Source organism: Vicia villosa, linkage group LG2, assembly GCF_029867415.1.
Source record: "Vicia villosa cultivar HV-30 ecotype Madison, WI linkage group LG2, Vvil1.0, whole genome shotgun sequence".
Lineage (NCBI taxonomy): Eukaryota > Viridiplantae > Streptophyta > Magnoliopsida > Fabales > Fabaceae > Vicia > Vicia villosa.
In genome coordinates, this window is record NC_081181.1 from 208909618 (window position 1) to 208931846 (window position 22229).

At 33.7% G+C, this 22229-nt stretch overlaps 3 protein-coding genes across 3 annotated transcripts; all 3 read left to right on the forward strand.

Annotated features, from left to right (window-relative positions):
- The first annotated feature begins 9247 nt into the window (after positions 1-9247).
- On the forward strand, positions 9248-9691 carry LOC131648098 (uncharacterized). The gene has a single exon (XM_058917887.1). The coding sequence runs from the start codon at positions 9314-9316 to the stop codon at positions 9590-9592; it is 279 nt and encodes a 92-aa protein (XP_058773870.1). The 5' UTR covers positions 9248-9313; the 3' UTR covers positions 9593-9691.
- Positions 9692-15448: 5757 nt separating this feature from the next.
- Positions 15449-16008, forward strand: LOC131648099 (uncharacterized). The gene has a single exon (XM_058917888.1). The coding sequence runs from the start codon at positions 15633-15635 to the stop codon at positions 15909-15911; it is 279 nt and encodes a 92-aa protein (XP_058773871.1). The 5' UTR covers positions 15449-15632; the 3' UTR covers positions 15912-16008.
- Positions 16009-19241: 3233 nt separating this feature from the next.
- On the forward strand, positions 19242-20147 carry LOC131648100 (uncharacterized). The gene has a single exon (XM_058917890.1). The coding sequence runs from the start codon at positions 19442-19444 to the stop codon at positions 19715-19717; it is 276 nt and encodes a 91-aa protein (XP_058773873.1). The 5' UTR covers positions 19242-19441; the 3' UTR covers positions 19718-20147.
- Positions 20148-22229: the final 2082 nt, after the last annotated feature.

Genomic DNA, 22229 nt, shown 5'->3' on the forward strand with positions numbered 1-22229 from the left:
TCCCTCATAGATACACTCAAGATGTATCTAGTCATAAAGGGGTTCATCTTAGAACATATCAAACTTTCGAGGACGCTCTACGATAACCCGGGGGCAAGGATTAGTCCAATTGGGGCAAAATCCTGAACAAAGATGCGTAAATACGATGGAGAGAAGGCGACGTGTGTTAACTCCACACCAAGGGGCAAAAGGGTCATAGGTTCTCTCTATCAATCTACAAACTCTGGAGGTTGCAAACGGTGTGGCATTATCCGTAGGAAAAGCAAAAGAGGTTTAGTCAAAGGAAACTCATGAAGTTCCGATACGACGAAAACCCATCGCTTACAATTACTTCCGACAGGTTTGACGTGCCCAAGAAGAATTCGAGGTTACCCTTTTACTCCTACAAGTCTAAAAATCTAAGGAGTAAAACAAGGTCAGTGGATCTACAAAGGAGATTATCCCGAGGATCAATAGGTGTTTGCCATGCTTAGAACTTCAACCCCTACGATCGCTAAGTGTTTCTTAGGATAAAAGTTGTACCTTCGGATTAGCAATTTTAATGGGATGACCATGTAGGTTTTGGAATCAATTCATTCACTTCATCCACTTACTACTACGACTGTCCAGTCACACATTTCTATTTTTAGGATTATTAACAAACGTGAGGGAGAATGACGAATACAAATATCTAAGTCCAGCTAAACATATGCTTTCAAGGTAAGACCGAGCCGAGGATGTACAGGCATTGTTTCAATTCCCAAACAGTGGAGATATAAGGATGTTAATCCCTCGTTACCCCCTCGAGCCAGGAGTTGGAGTTTGTTTTTACTTTTCAAATAAACCTTGATTTTAACCAGGGGCAGGGTAGATTTCGACTAATTCAATGGTGTATTTTGGTTGTCAAAAGAAACAGAATTCAAGCAAGGTTCAAGCATAAAGTTCAAGCATATCTTCTTCCTCGCGTTCATCCAAGATTGAGGAAGCAATGGAGATAACATTCACAACAATCTTCTTCCTCAATAGATCATTCAAGATCGAGGAAGTATCTAAGGCGAAGCTCACAAATCAAAGTCAACATGGTAGTCACAATATCCAAAATCCCAGGATCAATATTTCAAAGGGGTATTCAAAAGAAAAGAAGAATAAAGCGCCCGCTAAGTCAAAATGGAAAATTCCATAAAAGGAAATAAAAAAAGACTTAGGCAAAATTGGGGCATCCCGATGGGTCAAATCCAAAAGAATTAGCTCATGCAAAAATAAGGGATAAAAACAAAGGTGAAATACACAAGATAATATTGTGACTGCTAAATCATCGAAGCTTCCCTACAATGCTTGGATCTTTACAAAATTTTTCATCAATACTTGGATCTCTACTAAGGCTTTTGCTTAAACATCAAAAAAAAAACGATTCTCTTACAAACAAAGCACATTCATTGGATTAGGCGAATTTTTAGGATCTGGAGAACATCAAGGAGAAAGGGGTGGGACGAATAAAATTTTGAGCCTTATATCCATTGTTTCTTAAAACATGAACCAGGCCAAGTTATAACATTTAAAAGTCCTAATTGAGGCAAGGTTAATCATGAAAGCATATTAAGCAGGATTTGTTATACTGACTCCTATGTTTGTTAAAACTACTTCTAATCACTATGCTTCTTCAAGCATTCTTTTCAAAACCATACAGTCCTAATTCATAACGGACTTCGATTTCAAAACTTGCATACGCATCGCATTGGGGTTACTTCTCGAAAGGTACAACACCGTCTACGAATATACACATAGCATCGAGGAAATCTCGAAACTTGGTTTAATCAAAGGTGATCATTCCTAATAAAGACCCTGGAGTCGGGGGAACCACATCTAGAGGGTTCTCCTAAACAGGGGTAAAAATTTCAAAGATCACAGGGGCATGCAATCAAACATCCTATTGACCAGGGGCATTCTTCCTAAGGTTCAATCGACTCGGGGCACACCTCGAAGCCATGACAAACAGGGGCATGTCAAACATGGAAAGAATTCAAATTCAAAGGATAGAACACCATGGATAACCCTCCATATTCTGGGGATCAAGAGCATACCCTTTAATCTAAACGTCGAGGCATATGATAAGGTTATTTCTCGAAATATTTCCTTCATGACTTGGCAACCAGGGGCATCTTTTTTCACTAAACATTGGGCAATCGGATATCAAATCCGTAAGGTGAACAATTCAAAGGTTAAAGGTGTGGAGATCCCGGAAAGGTTAAAGGCGTGGAGAACCTCAAAAGGTAAAAGGCGTGGAGTAATTCAAAAGAGCCAAACTGGGGCAAGGCGAACAACAAAAGGGAAAGGCATTCTCGTACTTTACAACCTCGATCAAATATTTCTCCTAACTACGATCCTAAAAAACAGGTATCGGGGAATCGCGCTAGCATCACACCCCACCTTATCAAACAAACCTGCAACTCCAGCGAGTTATATAAGCTTAGGTTATCAACAACCTATCATCAGAGTATCATGCAAATACATACAAATACATACAAATCATGCATTACATACATTGGTTGATACATAACACCGTGACTTTTTATGTGGTCTTCTTTAAGACCAATCTCACGGTCCCTTCTAGGAGCCTCCTCTAACAGTCTTACTCAAGACGAATGATCACCATTTCCAAGAACCTCTTTAGGTAGTCTTTTTCAAGACATTCTTTTCTAAAAACCTTTCTAGGTAGTCTTCTTTAAGACAATCATCGTCATTCCCAAAAAACCTTTTTAGGTAGTCCTCTTCAGGACGTTCTTTTTCTAAGTACCTTTTCAGGTAGTCTTCTTCAAGACATTCATTTTCTGAGTACCTTTTCAGGTAGTCTTCTTCAAGACATTCCTTTTCTAAGTACCTTTTGAGGTAGTCTTCTTCAAGGCATTCCTATTCTAAGTACCTTTTCAGGCAGTCTTCTTCAAGACATTCATTTTCTGAGTACCTTTTCAGGTAGTCTTCTTCAAGACATTCCTCTTCTAAGCACCTTTTCAGGTAGTCTCCTTCGAGACATTCTTGTTCTAAGCACCTTTTCAGGTAATCTTCTTCGAGACATTCTTGTTCTAAGAACCTCTTCAGGTAGTCTTATTCAAGACAAATTTCTATCCATTCTAAGAACCTCTTCAGGTAGTCTTCTTCAAGACAAATTTTCATATCCATTCCAAAACCCTTTTCAGGTAATCTTACAGAAGACATTACTTCGTTCCACTCATTACATCAATCAACATATGCATGAGCATAAGCATAATACCATACATAAAAACATCCAATTCAAAACCCTGGTGCTAAGCTATACTATCCACCCGCTTCCCGGTAACCCTACCGATGACAGTAATCTTACTGTTGGCTTATTTCCGATCACCTGATTGATGCTTCCGGTAATCTTACCGATGATAGCGACCCCGCTGTTCATTTCACTCATAAAGCATACATACGCATTAGCATATACATATCATCTAGCGTATTCATATACTACAAAAGCTAGGTTTCCAACCCTCGCGTTGTGATAGGTGTATTTTCTTACCCTCGAGTCGAAAGTTTCCAACCCTCGTGTTGTGATAGGTGTGTTCTCCGATCCTCGAGTCGTGAGTCTCCAAGCAAGTGGATCTTTTCCATACAGGTGAACTCGTCTGAACCAGGACAAGTAATCGTAATGGTGCAGGTGAGCTTGTCAGAGCTATGACAAGCAATCCAAATGGTGCAGGTGAAATTTGTCTGAACCAGGGCAAATGATCCAAATGGTGCAGGTGAATTTATCCAAAACAAGGATAAAAGATCCTAATGGTGCAGGTAAATTTGCGATAACCCTCGCAAAGGACCCTAATGGTGCAGGCGAATTTATCCGAACAAGGATAAAAGACCCTAATGGTGCAGGTAAATTTGCGATAACCCTCGCAAAGGACCCTAATGGTGCGGGTGAATTTATCCGAACAAGGATAAAAGATCCTAATGGTGCAGGTAAATTTGCGATAACCCTCGCAAAGGACCCTATTGGTGCAGGTGAGTTTGCGATAACCCTCGCAAATGGTCCTAATGGTGCAGGTGAGTTTGTGATAACCCTCGCAAATGATCCTAATGGTGCAGGTGAGTTTGCGATAACCCTCGCAAATGATCCTATTGGTGCAGGTGAGCTTGTTAGAATCATAACAAGTGATCCCTCTTACAAATCCTCGCTATGTAAGACTCAGGCTTTAGCAGGACGGTTCTCTTCCCTCACACTTAAGCGCAAGGTTTTTTCAAACGATTCCTCAACTGGGTTTGTCACGTTAGTCCCTCGGCAGTGATCTTCTCCAAAGAAAACTTCAACAACAAACAAAGGTTTTATCTTTCTTTTCAGAATTACTAACATAGCTAATAGTCATGCATAATTCAATTAACATACCTCATTCATACATTATGCATATACATACATGGCTCTCATTTATTTTGAGAAGCTCACTGCATCAGGCATCGCATGCATCATAACATTGCATAAAATCAAGGTAGCCTTTTCAGGCCACGCTACGATCTAAATGCGTAGCTCCTTCAAAAAAAAGCGTTTGCTTCGCACTCTGAAAAATGGTATTCACTTTTGGTGGCATCTTTAAGCCCATCTCCCACGGAATTCTTTCCCAACAAATGCAAATTTCAGGGCATTTCAGTGTCCAATCATCTTCTATCTTTAGATCACGATAGGCAGACGTGCCTATCTGACTCTTCAGGTTTAAGAAGATTGAACAGGGGCAGCTGTCATACCCCAAAATTTGTCCTCCTCCTTTCATCTCCAATAACTCAAGGCTCAGGGTTTCTTCTCAAGCAACTCTCTCCTAACCGGGGGTCTCAAAACTAGGGTTTGCAGGTTATCAAAAGGATTTCAAATTTCAAAGGCCTCAAATGAATCTCAAGATGTCTTATATGTCTCAATGTATCTCCATGACAATTATCAAGCTTCAATCCCAAGGATTGTTCACTCAATGGCTCAGATGATCAATAATCGACTACGTTGACCTAAAAGTCAACTATAGTCAAAATACAGTCAAACTTCAAGATTTTTGGTCAACATCAAGTATGTGAGGTCATATCCATCATTTGATCAAAGGTTGATCATGATCCATTAATAAAAAAAACTCAGAGATGAACAAATGCAAAGGTTCAAATTAGGGTTTTTTATAGGAAAAGTCGACTCAACTTTGACTGGCCATAACTTCTACATGGAGTATCAGAAATTCCTCACTCAAAGCCTATTCTGAAGGAAATTTGATTCTCTACAACTTTGTCTCTCACAAGCCAAGGCCAGAAAGACTTCATTCAAGAGATATAGTCCAATACATTATAGGTCCTCCGCAAAGGTCAACAAAAACACCTTTTGGGTCACAGCTTATAACTGGAGCATAGAAACTTCAATGAAGATGAAACCAAAAGGGGTGTTTAGGAGACTCTTTGAGCTTTCTAAAAAGTCCAATAACATCTCAAGATGATAAAAATTGAGCAAGATACAAGTTGCGGAAGTTGAACGATTTTGAAGAGGTGCATGAAGAGAAATGCTTGTCAAAATCAGTCTTCTTCCAAATGGGCCCAAGTTCTTTTGTTCTAAACTCATTCATAAGCCCATCTATGGTCTCTACACTCAATAGCACGCCCCTTGTTATTTTATTTTATTTATTTTGGAATTTTTTCCATTTAAATACAAATTAAATTAAATAAAATGTGGAAATAAGGAACCATTGTATACGGGCTTTGCTTTCACTTGTCTTGAGGTCCAAAATAGCCCGTAAAACATGTCAATTTCGTGTGCATGCTTCAAGGGTAAGAAAAAGCCAATTTTGGAAAGATTGCATAGGGGTTTTTTCAATAAAATATTTCCATCAATACAAGATATTAGGGATACAAAACCTAACCCTAAAGACTGCATATATATTCTAAAATATCAGTAGGGGAGGGAGGGACGAAAAAAGGAGGAGAGGCTAGGGTTTCATGAAAACAAAATCATCAAAGAACTAGGGCATGCAGAAGATTTTTTTACAGCAAGAGTTAAGGGATTTTAATCACTACATTCGACCCCTGAAGATCAAGAGAGTGAGAGGGAATCAAAAACCATGCCCAGAAGCACCTGAACATAACATCTTACGATAAGCTTTTTTTCACTTACACTTTGATTTTTCGATTTTTATTATTTTACGTGTTTTAATCAGAACTAATGATGCTAACTAGTTCGTGAAGCAAAATAGGAGAGGTCTGAGCCATCACATGAGAACTGGGACGCAAGAACAAGGTTGTGCCATTGTTGCCCGTGTGCTTATCTCCTTCATCGTAGCTCATGATAAAGTGGTTTATAGGCCAAACGACCACTTCCATTGAATTCGCAGACCCCGAATTAGGGGGATAGGGTCCTTCTCGGGCTTTTATTCGCGTTGTATTTACAGTTAGAACCATAAGGCAATCGGAGAAGAAGGCCGCGTTACTGTTCCGGCGGCGGCTAGGTCTCTCCCAAGGAAGAAGAGACACGCTGGCGCGGGAGAGCAACATGATTGGTCAGTCAAAACGTCAACCCTCCCTCCAGACGCGTGGCGTGCAACAGTTGGTCGGTCAACAATTCAAGCATCTCTCCCCTTGTTCCATTGGTTCGTGCGCAACAGGGAGGGACCCACCGTGACTCAATTTTTGACTTTTCACTTACCACGTTTTTATTATATTTATTGCCTGTTGGTTATTTGTTAATCAATACATGCGTGCAGCTGGATTGGTAACTCACAAACGCTGGTAACCTCATGAACCTGGGTTCGAGCCAGGCGTGAGGTATAAAGGCGTGAGGTATAATTTTTTCTAATAAATCCTTGCAGATCCAATGTGCATGTTTCAGTATGCGCCTGCAATGGACCCTCAATGCTCAGTCGTACGATCTCTCTACAATCCAGATCTAACGTACGCAAGGACAGAGGTGCATGCTATAGACTCCCAGCTTGCCCATACACAATAAAAGCCAGGTTTCATGTATTTTTATTATTTATTATTTAAACCTTTAGATTAATTGTTAATTAGTTATTCATGTTCAATTAAATTAATTTATTTTAGGATTATAATAAAATTAGGATTAGGACCATAGTTATCTCCCCGATTATTTTTTCGACTATTCGATTAATTTATTTAATTGATTTTAATTATAATAAAAGACCCTTATAAATACATTAAGATATTAGGGTTTGCTCCATCCCATTTGCCCAAAGTATCAAAGATATTAGGATTTAATTTATTATTCGTTCCGACTAAATTTATTGGTCGCGATGGTTAATAATCGATTAATTTAATTAATCAAATCCTATAAATTAAAATTCAAATAAATTTATTTTGCTAAATGGTTTTAACCATCTTATTGGTTATGATGATTAGCATATTTCCCCTTATCAATTCGTTATTATTTGTAATCGAAACTATCGGTTATGAGGGGTAACGATAAATTAATAAATTAATAATTAAAATACATCAATTTGCTAAAAGTGATAATCGAATCAATCGATTAGAATTGCCAGCAATCCTCTACTAATCTGTTAACTATGGCGATCGAATCTATTGATCGTTGCGGTTAATAGTGCCATATCAAATCAGGGTTGTACGCCCAAACAACTAAAACACACTAAACCACGACACTACGGATCTTTATCCTAGGTAATTCAAAATGCCTTTCAAATCAAATTCAAACTACGATAGGCCATTCAAAAAGCCTTCAAACCATTCAAATCAAACTCTATGGCGTACAACCCTGTGCCCGAACTACGTTGACTCTGATCCTCCATAAGGAGGTACGTAGGCACTTGGCAACAAGGCGAGGCCCCCTCCCTAAAATCTCAATTCCCCCCTATTCAAATCCTTAGCTATTAACCTAAATATTTTAGCCATAAACCTTTACCTTAGATTCAAAGCCAATAGGAAAGGGTTGAGGGTGCCTAACACCTTCCCTCAACCTGATTATAATAACTTACCCCGATCTCTAAACTGCGTAGGGTTTCCTATTCGCCCTTCAGAATAGGTGGCGACTCTAAAAGTATAATTTTTAGGGTAGGTTGCTACATCTACCAGTTTTAGGTAAGGCTATTCGGAGATCCAGGGTGAGTCTTGATTCCAGATTTACGATTAAGCAAGCCTTGTTCCCAGCTTCCACCCAAATGACAAAAAATTTGAGCGCCTGACAGGAAAGGTTATTTTCTTTTTTAATAAAGACTCGTTTCTTGAAAGAAAAAAAAAAAGGTGTTACAAAGAGGGACCGGAAGTGGGTCTAAGTTAGTCCCATAAAAAAAATTAATAAAGTAATGCATAACCTATTATTTACAAAGTCATTCATAATTTCAATAAGAATGGATTAAAAAAATGGAGGAATTTGTGTTAAGAGGTATATATGAATTATGATGATGTTAGTGTTGTTAGGTGTAGTAAAGCAAGAAACCCATATGTTTCTTAGACTCCAAAGGATCAGGGTTGGAATAAGTCTTGATAACCATTAAATAATCAGTTTTGATCCAAAACTTCCTACATTCATGTTGAGTAGGGTTGGAATAAATCTTGATAACCATTAAAGAATCATTTTCGATCCAAAACTTACTACATTCATGTTGAGTAGTTATTTTCATGGACTCCAAGGGAAAGATTGCCTTGCTTTACTAAAAAAAATAAAAGAATATAAGAGCATCTCCAATGGTAGTATTTTCCTTTGAGTTCTCCACCTAGACATTAATATAATAATTAAATATTGAAACAATTTGCCATGTCATAGTAGAGTTGCATTGCAAAGCAACTAGTAAAATATTGTGGTACCCAATCAAATTATTTTATGAGGTAAAGTTGTGGGACCCATTAGAATTACATTAATAAAATAAAAATTAAATAAATTATTTTGAGATGATATGGCTGGTGGAACCCATAAAGAACTCAAAAATTGGTTGCACCATTGGAGATGGTCTAAAACACGTTATTTAAAGAGTAGCTTATAAATATCTGTTGGTATTTTTCTTTATATACAAATGCAAAATTTAAAATAGTTTACTTATTTGTAAATAAACATAAGGATTTTGTCTCTTAAATTAAGACAATTGTTGATTAAAATAAAATAGATATTATGTTGATAATGATATGAGATAAATAAATTTTTAATTTTATTAAAGTTAAAAAAATAAATTTTTAGTAATTTTAGTGATAATAAATAAATAGAGAAGAAAAAAGTTGGTATTTTATTTTGGTTCTAACATAGTTCATTTTTTCATCATCAATCAATCAATACACTTTCTTATTTACCAAACAAAATTATCTACATCTTAATTTCATAGTCTGAAATATTCTGATATATATCATGATGAATTGTGCAACAACAACAAGGAAGGCTTGGATCGTGGCTGCTAGTGTTGGAGCTGTGGAGGCTTTGAAGGACCAAGTTGGTATTTGCAGATGGAACTATGCTTTAAGACAAGCTCAACAGCACCTTAAAAACCGTGTTAGATCATATTCTCAAGCAAAGAATCTTTCTTCTTCTTCGCATGTTGTTTGCAAATTGAAGGATGAGAAGAAGGCTAAGCAGGCAGAGGAGTCGTTGAGGACTGTCATGTTCTTGAGCTGCTGGGGTCCTAATTGATTCCTTGGTACATACATAGTGATGCTAGATTAAATTATTTATGTCAATTTTGTAACATGAAACGGTAATATATGTATAAATGAAAGCTTCTTCTTGTTATCTCTGGTTCCCAGTTCATGCATGAATTCAAACTGCACACTCGGCCAATAACGTCCCAAAGATAGTTATTGCCTTCAATTCGTAATGTAAATGTAAATATTGCCTTCAAATTTTCAAGAAATTTTATAAATTAGTTTTGACACACCCACATTAAGGGGTGTTCAAATTAATCGGTTATCTAAATTATCTATATCCATCTAAATCTAGTTATGAAAAGATTGTTAATTTTAATATGGTTTTTAACCAAATTCATATTTTTGACGTTTTATAAATATGATTTTAACCAAATCCATATTATGACAGCCATATCTAAAATAAAAACAATAAAATATTTTTTGAAAAATTCATTTTTTTCAGAAATATGAATAAATAAATAAAAATTAAAAATACAAAAAATCAATTTTTAAAAAAAACAATAACGTTGGTTTTATTCGAAAATACAAAAAATTGATTTTATTTCTAAAAACATAAAAAATGAGTTTTTTCAAAAAAAAAAAACAAAAAAGATTGAGTTTTTACGAAAATATGAAAAATTGATTTTTTTTTTTAAAGTACGGAAAATCAATATTTTTTCAAGAAATATGAAAAAATGAGTTTTTTTCAATAATACGGAAAATCGAGTTTTTTTCGAAAAAATTGAGTCTTTTTCGAAAATAGTACAAATCAATTTTAATCGATTTTTTTTGGAAATATGAAAAGTCGATTTTTTGAAAATACGAAGAAAAAAAAAAATTCAAAAAAATCGAGCTTTTTTGGAAATATGAAAAAATCATTTTTCATAAATACAAAAATTGATTTTTTTTTGGAAATACGAAAAAAAATCAATTTTATTTCTAAATTCGTAAAAAATTGAGTTCTTTCGAAAATACGAAAGGGAATACGAAAAAATTGAGTTTTTAAATAAATACGAAAAATCGTATTTTATCGGAATAAACAAAATCAATTTCTTTTCAAAATCGAGTAATTTTTAAAAAACTGGAAAATCAATTTTTTTCGAAAATACGAAAAAATCATTTTTCGGAAATATGAAAAATCGTTTTTTTCGAAAAAATAAAAATTTAAAACTAACCGTAAAAACATAATATCCATATATAAAAAAAAGTTTATGTTCGAAATCGGTTTTAACTTAAAATTTGGTTACAAATTTTAGAACCAGTTATAAAATGTGGTTATGGATAAATCGGTTTTATAACCTGTTACGTAAAAATATAACCATTGATTATGATATCGGGTTATAGTAAATGGTTATTAATTGGATATGGTTTGGTTATGTAAATAATCCGTCCATGAGTACCCCTACCCACAATGTGCTTGGTGCGTGGCTCAAAATTCGTTTCATTCTTATGTTTTGTAACTATTTTTCCAAGGTGATTCTTATATTGTCTTTCGAATTCCTGGTGCTATTCTACTCCATGTACGTTTCCACGTAATTCAAATAAGGAGAAAGATAATTATAGGTGTTACCCGTAAACTCTTTGTTATTATAATCTCCCTATCCAAGCTCATCAACACCATATTTTGGGAGAGGATGAGGCATAGCCATAATAACACTAACCAACTCGCCAATGAACCGATTCTAAAGCAAATCTATGTTTTATTTCCCTTGCCTATTAAACATGTCTTTAACCTTGAGGGTTGTATCCACAATCATATCTCCTTGTGCCTAATTGAAGAAAAATGGTTACTCCATTTGGGTCCACTGATCCAGCCAAAAATTAACCCTTCCTTCTACCATCTCCAATCTTCCACCAGTTATTCTTCTCAAACTTGTCTCCCACCTTAGTCAATGTTTTCCGTAAAGGAGAATTATTTGGCTTTCTTATCATAATTTCCAACAGATATGCTGCTTCCTGCTATACTTATTGATAAGAAACTGGCGCCATAAATCATTAGGAGATAGAACATAACACTTGGGCATATAACAAACCTTCCAACTGATCAAATGATTCTTGTAAGACGTCTCCGTGTCTCCCCAAATAAGCTTTTTTTATAACTTTTCCAATTCCTGATAACTCGTGGTGGGGATTTCAGCATACTATCTATGAAAGTACGAGATAGAACATAACATTGATTTACAAAGGGTAATTCTTCCTACATAACTCAACCATTTATGCTTCTAGCCACTCGTCCACCATTGCACATACTCAGTAATATGAAGAAATTTGTTCATAGAGTTTCTACCATGAGTAATCTCCCTCGGATATTTTCCCAAGCTCTGGGCTTCTCTGAAACATGTGTGCTGCATAATCTCATGCCAAAGTCTGATATATGTATTTGTTGTAAAATAAAAGTAAGTCTTCTTTGATTAATATTTTAGTACAATACTTGGAAGGATTGATCTAAGCAATGCTTGGTGCAACAATTTTGCTCTATAGTGACCTCCACAAAAAGAATAAGGTCATTTGAAAAAAGGAGGTGAGAAATTTGAGATATGTCCCACTCTCCACACATACACTTCCAATATCATGCATCAACCTGGTCAACAATAATATGTTGCAAATATATATATATATATATATATATATATATATATATATATATATATATATATATAACAAAAAGACAAAGAGAAATGGGATCACCTAGACGAATACCTATGGAAGGAGAAAAGATATCATGTTTGTCCCTATTCCACAAAATTTTGAAGGAAGATGAGGAAATACAATGATAAACTACATTAATTAATACTTAGAGAAACTTCCAATTCAATCTTCCATATAATTCGCCTATATCAATCTTTGTCGACATAAACACCTTTTGGTTTTTCATTCTCTTCATCGTATGGACTATATCCAGAGATATAATAATATTTTGATGAATATTTTTCCATGGGATACAGCTAGATTGACGAGACAAAGAAATATTACTTTGCAGTGGCTTCAAACAATTCGCCACGGTTTTAAGCTTATATATCACATTGCAAAAGGAAATATGTTAAAATGGCATGAGAAATTATGGTTCTCGATCTTCAGAATGAGAACAAGAAGAGTATTGTTAGTCGAGTCAGTCAAAGAGGGGTCACTCCAAACCTTAGTAACAAATTGATGTAAGGTCTGTGCCACCGTATCCCAACAGTGTTGGTAAAAAACCTGAAAACCATTTTCACCCGAGACTTTATGCGGGCTCTTATCAAAAAACTCCTTATTAATCTTTAGTTTGGACAGAACATTGTGAAAGCTTACCTGATGATCCTCTAAATAAGAAGGATAAGATAAAAAGGAAACTATGGGCTCCATTATTTTGTTTTCATTCAATTCCATCCAATCATTACCACTTATTGAATGTGACCTACACAATCAATGCTTTGGTCATGCATTTTTGCCTCACCTTATGATGTACTCTCGTGTGCAGGGACAAGGGACACCTACTGACGCGTGGTCATTGGTGGAAGCGCGTGTGGCACTGTCATTTCTCTATATGGCGCGTCCATGCACGTTAGTACATGTTGACAAACCATTCGTTGAATCGAAAGACATAAATGGATCTTGTTGTGTTAATTCCTCGTTTTGATCATTTCACGTTTCATAACCCTTATTATGAGAATTAATCTGTTAGTTGCAGTTACAAAATAGATGACCATAGCATCCACAACACGTATAGACGATATGTAATCCTTCACACTGTATTTTTTTTACCAATGACGATTGACCCTAATTTTACCAATTATCAAAATAGTGAGATCCACTTATACGTGAACTCTATAAAACTTCCACGCTCCACCTTCATCGTATTATTATCCATTTTAATTTGTCTCCCAACTATTAATGTCATAGCATTTCAAAATCTCTCATCATAATAAATAAGGTTTAAGCATTGGAATCTTATCTAAATGATAGTTCCATCCACCTTCGTATCTAGTGAAGCACCTCCAATGTCCAATGGGAGACCGCAAGGTAGTGGTAGAATAACATCCACGACCCTTCTAAAATAACCTTTTATTTATCTGTAGCTTGATCAAACTTAACCAAGTATAATCCATTATCATTGTCCATGATCTCGATTCATCCTACCAATTTCCAAACTCTGTGAAGCCTATCTTTCATAATTTTATATCTGATTTTTTCCCTTAACACATTAACAACAATAGTATCGGTCCGTGAAGTACATATTTCCTTTAAAAAATATCCTTTAAATGAACATCTGGAAAATTCTGTTTCCATTTTCAAACTTTATTCGAACCTACTTATTGTCGACTTTATCCTCTTTTCCTCGAATTAAAGGAACTTGGTTGTTCCAGTCAACTTACCAAGAAAAGAGATTTTTGTTGGGGTTTCTTTTCAAATAATATCAGGAAGTTTTTTATTAAATTTCCTCTACGGTAGAAAAAACAAATTTAGGTTCCCTCACAGGAAATATACGTCAAAAGAAAAGAAAATCTAGAGAAAGGATATAACTTCTCTCACTAACATCAAACATACATCCTCAAGAACAGTCAATGAGAAATCCTGCCATGCCATCAAGGGGCTAGTGTGACCATCCATAACATACGACAAGCGTGAGGGGTACACGGTAGTTAAGTGTGTCTACCAGTTTTATGTAAGGCTATTTGGAGATCTAGGGTGAGTCTTGATTCCAGATTTACGATTAAGCAGGCCTTGTCCCCAACTTACACCCAGATGACAAAAAATGTGAGCGCGTAACGGAAAGGTTTTTTTTTTAATAAAGACTCGTTTCTTGAAAGATAAAGGTGTTACAAAGAGGGACCAAAAAGGGATCTAAGTTAGTCCCGTAAAAAAATCTAAATAAAGGAATTCCTAACCTATTATTTACAAAGTTATTCTTAACTCCAACAAGAATGGAATAAAAAAATGGAGAAATTTGTGTTAAGAGGTATATATGAATTATGATGATGTTATTGTTGTTAGGCATAGTAAAGCAAGAATCCCGTATGTTTCTTAGACTCCAAAAGATCAGGGTTGAAATAAGTCTTGATAACCATTAAACAATCAGTTTCGATCCAAAACTTGCTACATTCATGTTGAGTAGGGTTGGAATAAATATTGATAACCATTAAATAATCAGTTTCGTTTCGATTCGATCCAAAACTTGCTACCTTCATGTTGAGTAGCTATTTTCCTGAACTCCAAGAGAAAGATTGCTTTGCTTTACTAAAAAAATTAATATATGACACGTTATTTAAATAGTAGTTTATAAAAATAACTTATAAATATTTGTTGATAATGATATGTGAGGTAAATAAATTTTTGATTTTATTAAAATTAAAAAATAAATTATTAATATTTTTAATGATAATAAATAAATAGAAAAGAAAAAATTAAAATAAAAGTAAGAAATTGTAGAATAAAATGTGAGGTAAATTTGAAATTTTAATCAAAAGAGAGAATTAGAGTGTAATATTTAATTTGTGAACTTTGAAAAATATTTAACATATGTCATAATATAATAAAAGAAGAAAATGAAAAAAAAAATTTACTTGATTAATTAAATACTCTAGTATAAAAAATTTATAGTAAAAAGAAATTTTAGGGAATTCAAACATTAAGTTTTTATAATAGAATAATAGTAGATTATATAAAAAAATCTGACTTAAACATGAAGTAAACCATCCTTATTTCATTAAATAAAATAGAAAGCATACGTTTATCTTCGTTTGACGATAAGGTTAGTTGGATGGTCGAATATTTTGTTATCTACCGATAAACGATAAGACAAAGTGGTCCAAGTAGAGTAAATGTATACACAATTATGCCACATTCTTTATTTAATTTTATTTATTTTGTTTCCAAAACCACTAAACATAGTCTCTGTTTCTTACCAAAACCATGTGTAGCTTCTGGTATCTTATACTACCGATTTCCTATATTCATATAAATAAGAGCACACATCATTCATTTTTTTCATCATCAATCAATCAACTACACTTTCTTATTTACCAAACAAAATTATCTACTTCTTAATTTCATATTCTGATATATATATCATGATGAATTGTGCAACAACTACAAGGAAGGCTTGGATCGTGGCTGCTAGTGTTGGAGCTGTAGAGGCTTTGAAGGATCAAGTTGGTATCTGCAGATGGAACTATGCTTTAAGACAAGCTCAACAGCATCTTAAAAACCGTGTTAGATCGTATTCTCAAGCAAAGAATCTCTCTTCTTCTTCGCATGTTGTTTGCAAATTGAAGGATGAGAAGAAGGCTAAGCAGGCAGAGGAGTCGTTGAGGACTGTCATGTTCTTGAGCTGCTGGGGTCCTAATTGATTTATTGTTATATTCATAGTGATGCTAAATTAAATTAATTATGTCAAATTTGTAACATCAAATTGCAATATGTATAATAGATAGTTTCTTCTTGATATCTCTGTTTTCCATTCATACATGACTCAAAACCGCACATCCGGCCAATAACTCAAAGATATTATTTTTTTCATTATCTCAAAAGAGGGCATAGGACATTGAGCTATCTAATTTTAAAATTAAGTAAACTTAATTTGTTTTTATTGAAGTCTAAATCTACATATTTATGAATGGCATCCTACTAAATAAAATAAAATTAGTAACACGTAGTTAGCTTATTTATACAATAATTCTCTTTCTTAAAAATGTGATTTTTTTAGCACCACTGTACTAGCCTAATTGGATTGGAGTCAATTCTCGCATCAAATAGTTCAAATCTCCTTTTAATTATAGTTGTGGGAAATTAAACTCTGAACATAAACTCTAAATTCCTCACATCCGTTGTATTCAACAGGTATTTTCTAATTAGCTTTAGGGAAAATAGTATTTACAAATTGTTTGCCGTTGTTTGTTTATTAAAAGGGTATTTACAAAAACAAAGGAAAATTTTAGTTTTTTTATTTAGTGTGCTTGACAAGATGTTGAAATCCTTCTCCTACTTATTCTCAAGTGTAATGAGAAACTTAATGCCTCATAGTTTGTGGTAGAACATGTTTGTTTGCTTGTTACTTTTAAATAATAGTGTTAGATCACATTCGAGCGGTTAAACATTTCTGCTTATATGGTCGTACTCTGGAGGCTGAGGCATATGTTTGTATTTCGCGTTGAAATTAATCGAACAATATTCTTTTTAAGAAAAAGAGTTGGTTTTGAGTGAAGGGAAAAACAGTTTGATGAGTTGTAGTTGGTTTTGAGTGGAGGGAAAAAATAGTTTGATGAGTTGTTGATTTTAGATGCAGAAGAGAATGATCTATTCGGATAAAGCGTGTGCTAAACCTTCGATCAGTCAAATGAATGAATGTATATTCATATATTTTTAATTCTAATTTATTGTGAAAATTGTTTGCGAAAGATGAATGATCGTTCAGAAAAAGTATACACTAAACCCTCGATCATTCGTTAAACGAGTGAATATATACATTCACCCATTTCTCTAGAATTTAATATAATAAAAAAAGAAAAACAAAAAGATTTTTATTTTTATGAACATGTTTTTATTTACTTTTGGTATTTTCATCATATTTGATTTTTTGTATTTAGAAATAAATGTTAAGAAAATAACTAAACTAAGGGACCAAATAAAATAAATAAACTAACATAAACTAAGTGGATTTAAATACAATAAGATAATTAAGTCAAATAAATAAATCAAAATAAAATAAAAACAATAAAAGAAAAAACTTATTCAAACTAGAGAACTAGAGGGGTGCCAATTCAGGGTATGGTTCATGAACCCACATACGGGGCTAAACAACATGCGTCTTAGTACTCGGAATCAAGTTCATGGATGAAAGAGGACATTTGAACAACAAGCTATACAACCGGCTTCCTAGTACTAGGAATAAAAGGATAAACATCCAATTATTCCTTCTTCACCACTTACGCTCGTGACATTCGATTACATTTACTATGTTTTGTTCCCTTCCAGAGCTGAATGCGAGTCAGAACTGATGTGTTGTTCCGACTCTGACTGATGTGGTGATAGAGTTGACATTTCTTGATGTTCCAAGATGCAACTCGTTGTTGCATTTTCATTTTGTGAAGTTGAATACATTGTATTTTCTTTGTTTGCGTGTCAAGTTGCGTGGTTGTTAGATTTGTTGCAGGATCTGAAGATCAAGGTGAAGAAGCCTGTGACGTTGATGATTGATAATAAATCATCTATTAGCCTTGCTAAGAATCCAGTGTTACATGGGAGAAGTAAGAATTGAGCATTAGAAGTTGTGCACTGTAGCACCCAGAAGTGACTTGCAGATGTTCTGATGAAAGCTATCAAGACTGAACACTTCATCAATTTGAAGAATAGAATTGGTGTTATTCATTTTAGCTCTGAATGTGAATTAAGGGATGGTGTTGCAAGTGTAATTGCACATTCAGTATTAATGGACCGTGTGTGTTGAACTTTAAATAGTTTGGCCCAAAATAGATTTAGTCTATATTTCATTTTTGTTTTATAATTGGTAACATGTAAAATCATTCTTATAATCGTTTTCAATTAAATAAAAGTTAGTTACAATTTTTTCTCTCTTCTTCCATCTTCATCTTCATCTTGTTCCGCTGTGCTCCAACAGTGAGGATGGACATACTAAATGAGGATACCTTAACTTTCAGATTTTTTGTACTCTAAAATAAACTTGACTTAGTTTTTGCTTTTGTTATGTGGTTTATTACATATGTAATTTTTTATGATATGTAATACTCTCTCTATCTCAAATTATAAGTCATTTTGTAAAAAAAAAAAGTCTTAAACTATAAGTCATTTTACAATTATTATGCAACATTGTTGAGCACATGTTAGAAATTCCTTCCAATTTATTACTATTTTTTCTTCCAATTTTTAAAAAATTTTCATGTGTAGTTAATAATGACACTATTGTAAAGTTATACATAATTTCTCTTTTTCATGCAACATTAATCACGTTTATTAATTAAATTTGATTTTTGCATTAAAATTTACTATTAACTAACTTCTATATGAATTTATCTAAACATATATCACTTTACTTTTTAAGACAATCCACAAACCAATTTAGCTTTCAACCATCAAGAGAAAATCGCTACTAATCAATTACTCAATTGATGTATTTAACAATTTGCTTATTAAGATTTAAATGAGAGAGATATATAGAAAGAGATGAAACAATGATTTATTTAGACAATTCAGGAATGTTTTCGGTATTACTATGTATGTCCCCAATTTCAATTAAAATTGAGACATCAATCTTATTTTGCAAAAAAGTAGTTTAGAAAAGAAATATGGCCATCCAATCCTACAAAGTCTACATTTAATTTATCCTAGCAAATCAATTTTATATACATACTTTATTTAAAAATCAATTCATTTCATTGCATAACAAAAGACATGCTTAAAGATAATTCTTCCTACTTCTTTTTTAAACATACTGCACTACTATCTTTGTCTATAGTTTATATATTAGCTTCTATTAATATGAAAATTAATTACCAGCGCGTATGCCAGCAATCTTTATGTATTATTGGATAAATGAAAAATATATGAATAAGATAAACTTCAAAAAAAAAAAAAATTGGAATATTAAAAGTACACATCTAACTCACAAAACCATAGTCGAGAAAACCGCTAAAAGTTGTACCGAAAAATAAACCACTGGAAGTAGCATTTCAGCCCCTGCTATTTTTCTATTCTTTGGGCGTTCATTTGTCCATTAACCTTGACATCTCCATCTTCCTATATATAACAACCTCCTCCACTCTTCTTGCTCCACAAACAAAAATTCTACTAGTAATCAATTGTATCCGTCATCTAAAAAGCCACAGAATCAGTTAATAGATTTCAAGAATCATTAACACAGAATATGAGTTCAACAAGCAGAGCATGGGCAGCAGCAGCCAGTGTTGCAGTTGTAGAAGCTTTGAAGGATCAAGGTATATGCAGATGGAATCATACTCTAAAGTCAATTCAAAATCATGTTAAAAACAATGTCAGATCTTATTCTCAAGTAAATAAGCTTTCCTCCTCCACTTCTTCTTCAGCTATGGTTTCTAATTCTAAGAGACAAAAACAGAAAGCAAAGCAGTCAGAGGAATCGTTGAGGACAGTCATGTATTTGAGTTGCTGGGGTCCAAATTAGTCAGAGTTGGCCATGGAACAAATTTTTAACTCGGGTTCCAATAATTAAGGGTAGTTCTAAGTTAGATTAAGGTGTAATTAGTATTAAATATACTTGGGGAGTGGTGTTTGGTACTGTTTCTTTCTCTTCTTAAAATGTTTGGGATTTCTTGAATGAATTGTGCCAAATTGAAAGAGAATGGTGTAATTATGATGAATTAATGAAGACAACAATATTGAACTTCTCTCCAATTTCAGGCTTAATTTTAACTATGCTTTGTATTATCCTTCTTCTTTATTGTTGAATGAACTTAAAAAGCATAGGAATTTTAATTTGAGGGAGAAAGTAGAATCTAACCCTAAGTTTGAGTTTCTGACCTTTGCTCATAACCTTTTCAAAACTTTTGTCTCAATTTCTAATTTGAGTGAATCTATTCTTAGTGTTGAGTCTACTTCTTAAACTGAGTTGCCGCTAACCTGAGTCTTAGGGTCCGTTTGGTTCAACGGAGGGGAGGGGAGGGGAGGGAATTTAATCGAGGGGAGGGGAATGGAGGGGAAGGGAGGGGAGGAAATTTAACTAAATATATGTTTGGTTCAAAGAAGGGGGGAGGGGAGGGGAGGGGAGGGATTTTTAACAACAAGTATGTTTGGTTCACAAGAGGAGGGGAGGGATTTTAAAATCAATTTACCTTTTTATCCTTATAAATATTATTATTTGTGCTTAGTAAAAATAATTCTTAATAAAAACTTGTTCATTCATAAACCATAATATAACCGTAAACAACAACACACATTAGTTGAACTATATATCTTCAACGCTAATCAAACTATTATCTGAACTTATGATTCATCTAACCCAATAAAACGATTCCTATAATTAAAAATAAATAAAATAAGGTTAGAATATTAAAATAATTAAATAAATAATATTAGAGTTAAAAATTTTATTTATAACATAAATATATTATATTTACATATATTGTATAATGTTATTATTATTATTAATAGTATAATAAAAAAAGTCTTATTACTATCATATATAAGAACCGATATAAGTATAAGTATGTTTTTATTATAAAAATAATAATATAATATCAAAAAGGGAACTTCAACAAAATAAAAAGAAAAAAACTCACCTGAGAGGAACAACGCACCAATAGCAACCACACAATAGAAAAAAATAAACGTGAAATAATACAGATAAAAAATTTAGTCTTTAATAATTTAATAAGGACAATCTTGGAATTAAAAAAATAATTGAGGTTAAAATAGGGAAAATAATATAATTATGATTAGTAAATCTTCCCTCCCCTCCGAATCCCTCCAATTTGGAGGGGAGCAAAAAGTGAGTCTAGGAGGGATTTTGCTCCCCTCCCCTCCCCTCCCCTCCCCTTATAAAAAATGATCCAAACACATATTTTTATAAATATTCCCTCCCCTCCCCTCCTCTCCCCTCCATCTACTCCCAACCAAACGGACCCTTAATTTTATTTCTAATCATAGTCTTAACTTTACTTGTATTTTATTTTATTGTACAACTAAACTATATTTCAAAATTTTCAAATAAACAAAGAACTGATCTTAATTGAATCTCTAAAAAAAATGTCTAATACTTAATCCTTTGAGTAAATACAAGTAAATAGGAAGTAAACGACATGATGTTTACGGATATAACTCAACATAGGAAGTAAACGATTCTAAGCACAAATAAATGAATAAGTAGGGCAGACAAAATGAAACAAACTGAAAATCTAAACCAAATCAAACTAAAAAAACCCGATTAATTTCTATTTTATTCAAAAATTGAACCGAACCAATGAAAATTAAATTTGTTCCGTTAGATTCTCAATTTTTATTTTAAAAAACCGTAGAACCGATGAACCTTGCTTTACTTCACTACTTGTCTTCAAAATTGCAACCAATCCTAAGATAATATTTGTCGCTCTCGCACTAAACAAAATTTTTAGCGCTCGTCGTCTCTATTGCGATCATCTTCATCGTTCCACTTGTTGAAGTTGGTATTTGTGTTGTTGAAGTTTGATTGATGTCCCACATAACTTAGGTTCTCATGTTGTTGGGTTTATAAATATATGAGGACAACTTCATCCTTAGAACTACATTTTGGAGTTGAGATCTAAGCATATTTAACATGGTATCAAAGTCGGTGTAAGGATTGTAATGTGGATATTTGACCTAGGCACATACTACACGTGATGGTGTGTGTTGAAGTTGATAGTAGTGTTGTTAGAGTTTGATAGTATGATCTCACATATTTTATCATTTTTATTTAGTTTGATTTCCATATTTTTGTAGCTTTTATCGGCACTTTACTGCAAATAATTATCCATTTACATTGTGATACACACATTGAGCAAATGGAATCGATTGTGGAGAGAAATAGACAAAAAAGCAAAGAAAAGAAAGAACCATATTTCATGATGATTGTCATAAACTAAGAAGAAAGAATAAACCAACACGCCTGAAGCCATGACGGGTGGCCAATCATCATCTATGATGCCCGTCATGGATCCAAT